Source organism: Gekko japonicus, unplaced genomic scaffold (genome assembly GCF_001447785.1).
Source record: "Gekko japonicus isolate JY-2015 unplaced genomic scaffold, Gekko_japonicus_V1.1 scaffold412, whole genome shotgun sequence".
Lineage (NCBI taxonomy): Eukaryota > Metazoa > Chordata > Lepidosauria > Squamata > Gekkonidae > Gekko > Gekko japonicus.
In genome coordinates, this window is record NW_015160847.1 from 728045 (window position 1) to 738449 (window position 10405).

Below are 10405 nucleotides of genomic sequence, written 5' to 3' on the forward strand. Positions count from 1 at the left end.
TGATACAAGTTGTTTTCATACTTGTGCTAGCAAAGCTTTATTGCTATAATTAGAGTTTTAATCAAATATTGATGCTATCTTCTAGGGCCAGAAGATCCACTGAAGGGATCTCTGATGTACAGTGCCCAAGTAAGTTACTTATCCTATTATAGATCTCAGTCAAATAAGCCTACACATTCAGACACTCCCATCACATGTGTAGGAGGATTTTTTTCCTGTTTACCAACATTTCCAACACACAGGGGAAATGCAGTCATAATCATATACATTCTACTGTGAGAAGAATATCATCTATACAAATGTTTTAAAAAGCTTCCCCTTATCTCAACATTCACTGGGTCTTGTGAACTTCCATGTTTCTTGTGATTGCATTACACTAACATTTCTCAAAATTCGAAAAGTGTCCCCAAGCTAAACAAGGTTAGGGATTCCCTTGTTAAACAATGTAGATAGCTTAAAGAATGTATATTTTCTTTGTGCCCTAGTTTCATCAGAACAGAAAGTAAATTGTTGTCGAAGGCTTTCACGGCCAGAGTTCATTAGTTGCTGTAGATTTTCCGGGTTGTGTGGCCATGGTCTTGGCATTGTAGAACCTGACGTTTTGCCAGTAACTGTGACTGGCATCCTCAGAGGTATAACACAGAAATGACTCTCTGTGTCAAGGTAGAAGAAAATGGTAGGCAGGTAATTTATATCTACTCCAGAAGGTGGGGTAGGGCTGAGTCATTATCTTGTAGGAATTCCCCAAGCTATGAACATGCTAATGGAGGAACTTCTTTGGTATATGGATTGTTTCCTGAGGAGGTTCTTTTGTATGTGGATTGGCTGTTGAAATTCTAATCTTATCTGTAGTGCTATTGTCAGATGTAGAGCCTTTTGTGTTTTTCAGGACAGGAAACCATGCCCTACTTATTTTTAAACTCCTACTTCTGGCAGTGATTGCATCTGTTAACAGCTCCATTTAATTCCATTTAGTGAGTCTCAATTTACTTGCCACAACAACTGTTGACCTTATAACCTTGTTATTTAGTTTTGTTTTTTGCATAACTTAAAAAATTCTTCATCATGTTACATGTAAATTTGCTGTCCAGCCTGTCTATAAGTATGAACTCCATCTTCTATTCCAGTGTATTTGAAAAAGTGTGCATGCACACAAATACTCATACCTTGAATAAACCTTTGTTGGTCTTAAAGGTGCCGCTGGACTCTAAATTTGTTCAGCTCCATTTAGGTCTGCAGTGTAAATTACTTTAACTATGCCTACATTAGTACAGCATTTATTATATGGCAATATTCAGATCACAAGCAAGGATAAAGGAGAAATAGCCTGCTTGGTTAAACCAGAGTAGATGGAAAACAAAGGTTGCATCAGGCTGCCATAAGAACTGCCAGCAGAAGGTTCAATTGAATTGTGTACACACAACATACTTTCTCTGTGGTCTAAGAACCCTGGTATCAAGTTATAAACACAATAGCCAGAAATCCTCCTTGTGGCTTCCTAGCACCTGAAAGGCCTGAAAAATTGGGCAAGATTGACGACAGCAGCAACAATGTCAACCGCGGTCTAGTTATGTGTGTTAATTTAAGTTTGCAGCCTTTACTCTGGCACTGTTCTTGTGACTTCAGATGGTACACGGCAGGCAGAAATTCACTAGGTTGGACTGCCTTTCTGTTCTCCATGCATCGTCAAAAGTACTAAAATTGTGCTCGCTAAACAAAAACCGGGCAAGTGCGCGGACCCACACGGCAACGCGTAGGAGGAATCGCTGCTTTACAAATGGAAATAGCAAGTCTCCCGAGCTTTCTTCTCTCCCGCTGCCACGCACAAAACCAATTGGACAGCGGAAGCCCAAATGCAAATAAGCCAAGAGGCCACGGACCAGTAAGGAGAGAGGAGCTGATCTGCAGGGCGATTCATTGGCGGGTGTCCCCGTGGCGAGATGGCGCGTTCCCCCCTCCTGATCAGTCTAGCGCTGCGCACCTTTCCTCACCGGTTACTGTGGCGACGGAGCCGATGACATACACCAAAGTGGGCGTGGCGGGCGCTTGCCATTGGTTGCGCGATCGGGCGATGGCACCGGCCGTGGTGTTGCGAGCCGGGTGTCCTTGCAGCAGCGCGAGCGCCTGCTTCAGTCTGCGGCAGACCCGGGAGACGGGGAGGAGGTGGTTGCTGGGTTGCCAGCCGCAGCCGGTCTCTGAACGAGGTAGGCGATGCCCCTCAGGGCTACGAATGCGGCCTGTGAGCAGTGCCGATGCGGATGAGCGCGGTGTCTTGTGGCCTCGGGGCTGAATTTGTCAGGCGCGGTGTGGGCAGCCCTTTTTACGGCAGGAGGGGACCTTTAGACGGGACGGTCGGTCAAGCGACGGCTTCCTCTTCTCCTTCTCCTGGGGAAGCGTCGGCGCCTCAGAGAGCCCGGCCGGGGCCTTAGCGGCAATGCACAGCGGACGTGTTCGCTGGACGATGGTAAGGCCAAGGCGTGAAGAGGGAGTTTCTCCTTCTCTCTCCCGAGGATACCGAATCTTGGCTGGCGCCGCTCCCCACCTTTCCTCGTCCGTTGCCTGAGGGTAGAAAAAAAATCCCCTGAAGGCCCGTTGCCGGTTTTAGTTTGTGCGGGGAGGGGGGCTCGGAGGCGGCTCTTCCGCCCCACCCGCCCGTATTCCGCCCTGCGTTTTGTATGCCGCTCTCTCCGGCCCTTTTGAAGGAGGGCACCGCAGCGCATCCTTTATTACTCAGGCCGTACCCAGGGGCAGCCACTGTACAGTCCCTGGGCGAACGCCGAAGTCCTTTGGGGAGAGGAAGGTAGAGTCAGAATCCCAAAGGACAAGTTAAAGATCTTTGTGTTCTACTCGAGGATATTGTGGCTCGGATGTTCCGAGGAGGAGGCTATTAACAATACTGGACAAGACTGTCAGGTTCAATGAAAGAGTCTCTGGTAACTCCTGTTCAAGGAATTGTCGGTTGTTGCTTCACCGCTGGGGTTTAGGTTTGTCTTTGGAAAATGTGGAGCGTACAGCAAAGATGCTGTTGGGGTGTGACTGACAACAAAGTAAGATTTGGACAGCAGAGGTTCTCCGAGGATATTAGAATTTTCCTTCCTTTAGGAGTGATTTTATTTCCTTTTGTTAAAGAAACCAACCTTGAACCATATAACTATTTTGGCTTTTGACGACTGAGTGAGATTTCCTCCGCAGGGTCTCACACTTAACAAAATTCATCTCTGTGTTCGTTTGTAACACTTTCTGGTCAGTCATAGATTTACCAGTATTACTTTAATGACAAGTGCAGCATAATTCCTAATTCTGCACAGTAATTTGGCTCTGTTCTGTATCTGTAGAACTGCTAAGGGGTTATATAGTTGGGAGACTTAATTAGTTCAAGATAAAGTTGCTTTTGCTTTTATTCAGTGCAGCAATCAGTAGTGTTTTGTTCTCGGCATAAACTGATCTGTTGGCACTGAGTTTAACAATGAGAAGCTTTTGCTGCATAACAGACCACTTTGCTTTGAGGCTGACTGTACTGAGTAAGAAAAGGTTTTGTTTTAAACATAAGTGAAAGTCATTATCAAAGCTATAACTGCAAAGTGCTCCTTATTGATCTTGCCCGAACCTTCTCTTAAGGATGCTAGAGCAGCTTCTCCAAAGGAGATGGACTGGTTGAAAGTCTGCCATGGGGACTGTATGGCACTAAGGGAACAGGTCTATTCTGAATGCTGCTCAGGTCTGTTCAGTGGGGCTTACTCCCAGGAAAGTGTGTTTAGAATCGCATTGTAAAAGCAGAATTTTTCTGAATCTTCAGCACATTGTTTCAGAGATCACTACAAAACATACTAGTTTGCCTATTATTTTCGCTTCATAGTTCAAAAAAGGCTAGTGGCACTTCTATTCAGAAGGGCTGAAATTTACTAATCATATTTAGTAGATAATTAGACTGTTCTTAAAATATTGTCCTCTTTCTTTATAAGTATTGCATGCTAACCGATTGCACCACAGGAGCTCCTCTAAATATTGTCCTATTTCTGAACTTACTCTGCTGAGACATTAATGTATGATTCAGTGTAATGTATGGATGATACTGACCAGAAAGCTTGTAGTAGTAAGCCTGGCTAATGGAAAATAACTTCCCAAGCTACTCCTTAATTATTAATTCTGTCATAAAAAGAACTGCTTCAAGAAAAGAAATTTGCATATGTTGCTCTTAATTATCACTTTAAAGACATAGCTAACAAGTGTTCAAATATATTGATGTGGATGTGCACCTAAGTAAGTATTCCAGGTGTGTTCCATCACATTGAAATACAGTTGCCACATATGCTGGCCCATGTGCTTGCCAACAGCACACCCATCTGGGCTGCTGATGTCTGGTGAGTTAACACTATGTTAGAGGATCATATAGGATCTGGGAGATCCGGGTATGAATCATTAGTCTGTCATTGAAGTTAGCTAAGTGACCATGGGCCAGTGACATACTTTCAGCTAACCCTACCTCATAGAGTTGTGAGGTAACTTGGAGAAGAGAAGAACAATGTAAGCTGCTTTGGGTCCCCATCCCCAGTGGGGGGGGAAGTGAGGTATAAATTAAATAAAGAAACATAGTTAATGCAATGCAATTAAATACAAGAAGTGTGAGTGAGCTGCTTATGTGGGTACATGGTCTGCATCATGTCTGTTTTCAGTGATGAGTATGGGCAAAAAGTTTTCATAACTTATTTTTGCCTAAAAGGCTAACCTTTTTTGTACCTACTAGAAGAACACTGTTTTAGAATATTCAACAGTATAAATCATTTTAATCCACATTTATTTGTTACTCATACCTTTAACAAATATTTGTATAGTAATTCAGCCTCCTAAATATAATCACTAACTTTACTGATCCATGCAGCCTATATTTATCTTTTGTGGCCTTAAAGGAAAAAAAGTAATCCATTTTTGTGCATTTTCCCTCTCTGCTTGCCTGAAAGCAGTTCCTACCTGCTAATCAGGGACTAGTCCTGTAATTATTTTCAAGCCTATACTAAATGGCACTTGGCATTGAAAAGGAGTGTTTTTCATATTAAGATACAATTTTAAGTATTTCATGTGATTTTTTTTTACCTGGGAGAGCACCACCAAGTACTTAAACTACATCTTAAAATAAAAGAGTACAGCTTTGAGCTCCCCCCCCCCCATAGCAATTGTACTATGTTTGGCATTTAGAATTCTACATGGAAGTTAATTTTGTGAGAAATAATTCAATCAAGTTTGATTGGAAAGCCTATGTCTACAGTATGAAATAGCACATCTGAATTGCCTTACTGGTCTTCAGTTATGAGGATGAATGCATTGAATATAAGATATGTAGCTGATACGCTTAGTACTGTAATGTGCAATATGTACTTAAAGTAGAAAGTGTAGTTTTTATGACTTGGTCAAAATAAGTATGTCATACATCTGTTCCTACTCACATCAGGCCTTGCAAACATCCACAGAATGGACTATTTACTTGTAAAATTTTCCTGCCAGAGTGTTTGCTGTGCTTCATGTGTACTTCTTGTTTTAAATTCAGAACAAGGTGAAGAGAGGACACATGAAGTAGTCATCCTAGAGCTGCAGTCCTGGAGTTGCTACCTAATCTATCTATCTATCTAGTCTATCTATCTAGTCTATCTATCTAGTCTATCTAAGACCAGCAAAATTCTGACTTGGAATATTACCTATAATGTATACTGTCTTAGTATGCATGTATCCACAAAAGTATTACACAGTAATGGGTTGGCAACTATGTTTGTTATACATGCATATGCTATGAAAGCTTTGTACTGTAAATGCAAACACGCTGTGCTTTCCCATAGTGTTTGATAGGACAGTCCCTGGATCAGAGTGCCATTCTTCACAGTGCATCTGGTGAGGCTGTTCATCTCCTAGGTACTGGCAGACAAGATGCAAGCCCAAAGAAGAGGCTAAATTTGTATCGCATATTTGAATGAGTGACTACTTCCTATATTAGCCCAGGCTGTCTCTCAGGCATCCTTGGGATTACTACAGTGAAAGGAAGGCAGATTGAGAATAAAGCCTAGGAGACTAGATCGAGCAAGTCGCAGAGCACTTGAAAAGCATTCCCTTCACTTTGCATGTCCTTAGGAGCATTCATCCCTAATTGCCAGAATGCTTATTATTTAAAAAATGGTGGGATATGGGATATAAGAGTTTAGGAGTCAGGGTAAATGACATCTTGCTGTGTTGAGGAATAGCTTCTGTATGATCTGATGTGATACCCTATAAAGTCTCTGGGATCTCTTCTTTGTGTATTATTGTCATAAATAAATGATTTAAGCACTATTATCTGACCAGTAATTGAAGGACTTTTTAAAGAGATCAAATGCCAATCTTGTGAGGAATTCCTTCATTTTTATTCTACTTACGCCTGAACATGTTTGCTGTATTAACAGTATTTTATGTTCTCTTTTTATTTAGTCCTAGATTTGCAGGTACAAGTTCGAAGATGCTGTCCGGTCTCTTCCGACTGCACGGGCTTTTTGTGGCCTCTCATCCATGGGAGGTCATTGTGGGAACTGTAACTCTTACCATCTGCATGATGTCCATGAAAATGTTCACTGGTAACGATAAGATCTGCGGCTGGAATTATGAGTGCCCCAAACTTGAAGAAGTAAGAAGTTAAATGTATTTCTGAAATTTCTTATCTACATAATTGTGCTATCTGAAACTCATTTTCAAGGGTGAATGTGATAATAGCATATTAAGTGTGGACAAAATAAGTCACACTCAAGCAAATTAGCCATGTGCTTGAAAATTGATGGTATATATCTACAGTTTACACAGAAATTATTGTTCTCTACAAATTGTCTTACATAAAAGTCTTCATGCTACATTCTAAGTTAATAAAACCTTGTCTTTAAAACCAGTTTTCTCATTCCAAAAAAGAAAATATTTTTAGCATTCCCCAAGATTTCTAGTTTTTTCCATGGTGGGTGTGTGGAATGACAATGTCCTTGTTAGAAGGAAAGCTGTGTGTCCAAGTTTTGTCTAAACTTCACATCTTTAGTCAATAATTAAATGTTCTGTTTCATCGGCAAACCTTCACTTCTTGCTACATCTGAACCCCAGTTTCCACACACACTTCCAGTAAAACAGACCATGGGGTGTTCTCTTTGACCACTAGGGAAGAGGTACTCTTGAGAAGATTTTTATTAGGGCTGAGCTAGGAGTCATATCCCTCATTCCTGGTAAGGTTTGTCATCATCTTCATCAGCAGTAAATACTTGCAGATTCTTCATGGTCTGCCCCCTGCTTCCTTTTGCAGGGGTCTTGCCTTTAAGAGAGAGCCAGTTTGGTGTAGTGGTTAAGTGCGCGGACTCTAATCTGGGAGAACCGGGTTTGATTCCCCACTCCTCCACTTGCACCTGCTGATGTGACCTTGGGTCAGTCACAAGCTCTGGCACAGCTGTCCTTGAAAAAGAGCAGTTTCTGTCAAGAGCTCTCTCAGCCCCACCCACCTCACAGGGTGTCTGTTGTGGGGAGGGGAAGGGAAAGGAGTTTGTAAGCCGCTCTGAGACACCTTTGGGTAGTGAAGGGCGGGGTATAAATCCAATCTCTTCTTCTTCTTCTTCTAACACTGGCCAAAATTTAGCAAGGGCAAGGAGGAGGGAGAAGACAACTAGGAAAAAGATCTAGCGTTGTCAGTTTGCATCCTTGGCCTTTTCCTCTGAAGGCACACTAAGATGGCCTAGCAGCTGGCTTATGTGAACAAGCAGAGGATTTCCAGTGCTCAGTGATGAGGAGAGAGGCTCCCCTCTTCTTCCAGATATTCATAGCATCCAGTCCTGCACACTAAAAGCATAGACAGGATTCAGGTAGAAGGGCCCTGGACCTAGGAGAGTGCATTCTCCATAAGGAAGCATTCAGATTACTGGGGGTTTTTTTACTTTGGAAACCCCCCCCAAGTCAATCTGTTTGCCTTCTTGGGCAATGTCAAGGTCCTGAGATTTTTTTTAAGACTAGTAATGGCAGAGTTCTCTGTTTTTAAACCCCTCCAAGGCCCCCGTGAAAGCACCTGTGTATTCCATCTCCTTGCACACACAGTTCTGGTGCTCTCAAGGGTACTTTGCAAAATTTGACAGGAACATTCAGATATCATCTTGATTACCCTGAGTTTTCTGAGCCACTGCCCCTGGTTTGTGGACCTTGTCAAATTCCCACTGCATACTCCCATGAAGCTACCAACTTGGATAGATCTTCTCAGCCAGGGTCCCTTCTTTTTGCAAAAGCCAGATTACTTTCAGTTGTATGGCTGGAAGGGCTGGGTTAGGAGGTTTGAGCCATTTGGAGCAGGTGTTAGATGTTCTCTCAGTGGGATCTGTCACGATCGTTGTTGTGTACCAGAACTCCTCTGGCTTTGGGACCAAGAAAAAGGACTTCCTCCTCTGTCACCTTCTGTCCTCCCTGTCTTAGAATTCTTTTCAGGGGCACCTTGGCCTTGTTCCTGAATCAGCTGTCCCCCGGTACTCTCATTACACATCAGGCAATTTCTTTTGCTGTAGCTTCCTCTGTTGCATATATTTCCCTACTCGGTGTCTTAACACCGTTTTGCAAGTGTTAACCAGAGCTCCATTCGAGCCTGTCTTGAAAGTTTCCTTAATCTTTCTGCCTGTCAAGATGGCTTTCCTGGCTGTAGTGTTTTTAACCAAGAGGGTTTTTGTTCTTTGCTCAGATCCATTTTTTATTCCTAAGGTTAATTGTCGTTTTCCCAGGGAGCAGGGGCTTGTTTTGCCCTGTTTCTGCCCCAAGCTCAGCTATCCTAATGAGAGGAACTGGCATTGTTTTGATGTCAGGAGGGCCACTAGAGTTTATCCCATCCTTTTAGAAGACCTCCTTTCCTTTTTATGAAGTGAAAGGGAGATCCAGTAAGGTTTACAAGACTTCTGTTGTCCCAGGGGTCCCAGTGTATATTTGCTTATATAACTTTGGGACACCTTCTCCTTGAAGGTATCCTGCCTCCATCTTTCAGTGGGACAATTTCCTCCTGGGCAACTGGATCTGGTGTTTCCAGTGAAGAGATAAAAAGTGTGCCTACCTGTCCTCTACATACATTTATTATGCACTATTGGATTAGCCTTTTGCTTTGGCTGAAACACCCTTGGCAGCTGATTTCTTCAGTGTGTTGTTAAGTCCCGTCTCTAACCTCTGCCTCTGCTTCTTTTCTCTCATGTGGGTTTGGACACTGCTCTGCAATGCTCCATGGGTTTAGTCCACTGGAAGAAGAGCATAGAATTTGCTTACCTAGTGAATTCTGCTTGTTTGCCTGACATTTCTACCTAGTGAATTCTACAGTACTCACTCAATTTCAATAGACATTAGAGGAATAGCTAGGATTTGTTGGTTTTACCAGACTAATTTTCTATCAGGACAAGTGTCCTTGGTAGTCATGATTGTTCTTGCAGTGAGAGGGGGAGGGACCTTTTAGTCCAGCCCTGGTCAGTTTTTTTCCCCAAAGAGCTTACATCATAGTGGACAGAAATGAGAGCAGCTCATGGTCTGGATCACTGTCAGGTGAACAAGTAAAAGGAAAATTCAGCAAATGAACAAACTTATTTGATTTGGGGGATAAACTTTCATGGACTTGGGCCCGTCTCATCAAATCCAATGGGCTGAAGTTCACAAAAGCTTTATGGTGCTGCAAGATTCCTTTTTTGTTTTGCTAGAATAGACTAACACCACTTCTGTTCTGAAATGTAATTATGTTTATCTCTTGTAGGATGTTTTGAGCAGTGATATCATAATCCTGACAATCACGCGCTGTATAGCAATCCTATATATATACTTCCAGTTTCAAAATCTGCGGCAGCTTGGATCAAAGTATATATTGGGTAAGTATCTTGATTTCATATGGTGATTTGTATATATCTATAAGAATCAGTGGATGTAGACAAGAATTAACTCTCAGACATGTCGTATTGTTGGTTTTTGTGCCCCCGTAGGGGATTTTTTAAATTGCATTTTCTATAAACTACAAAGAAACAAGGGAGGGTGTACTACAAACTACAGGTGAAAGTAGAGAAAACAACTAAAACCCCAAGAGATGTTGGTCATACACAATGCTTACAAAATTAGCCTCTAGTAACTTAGCTTATAGTTTGCTACCTTAAGTGAGTACATAATTCTTATTGCTTAGATTAGCATCTGCAACAAAACTGACTGTATAAAGAGCTCCTGTGCTTTAAATTGGTTTAAAACAGGATCTAGAGAACAATCACAACTCATTTTTTCCTTCTTATTTCTCAATTGATAGCTTAATTTAGGGGCAGCCACCTCCAGTTCAGAAACTGAGTCCTCATCAGAAGATGCCAGTACTCCTCCTTCTTGACTTCCCTTGCTGCTGCCGTCATCATCTTTCTCTCCTTTCCCTGCTGAA

General features: G+C 42.3%; 1 protein-coding gene across 2 annotated transcripts in view; it reads left to right on the forward strand.

Moving 5' to 3' along the window:
• Positions 1-2163: 2163 nt before the first annotated feature.
• HMGCR (3-hydroxy-3-methylglutaryl-CoA reductase) overlaps positions 2164-10405 on the forward strand; it is a 34562-nt gene continuing 26320 nt past the window's right edge. The window contains exons 1-3 of one of the 2 annotated variants that reach the window (XM_015420450.1): positions 2164-2204; positions 6451-6643; positions 9749-9860. In XM_015420450.1, the coding sequence (XP_015275936.1) occupies positions 6479-6643; positions 9749-9860 (277 nt within the window). In that variant the 5' untranslated portion in view covers positions 2164-2204; positions 6451-6478. Of the gene's footprint in view, positions 2205-2389; positions 2465-6450; positions 6644-9748; positions 9861-10405 lie in introns of those variants that run through there. The other variant, XM_015420441.1, reaches the window with a different exon arrangement.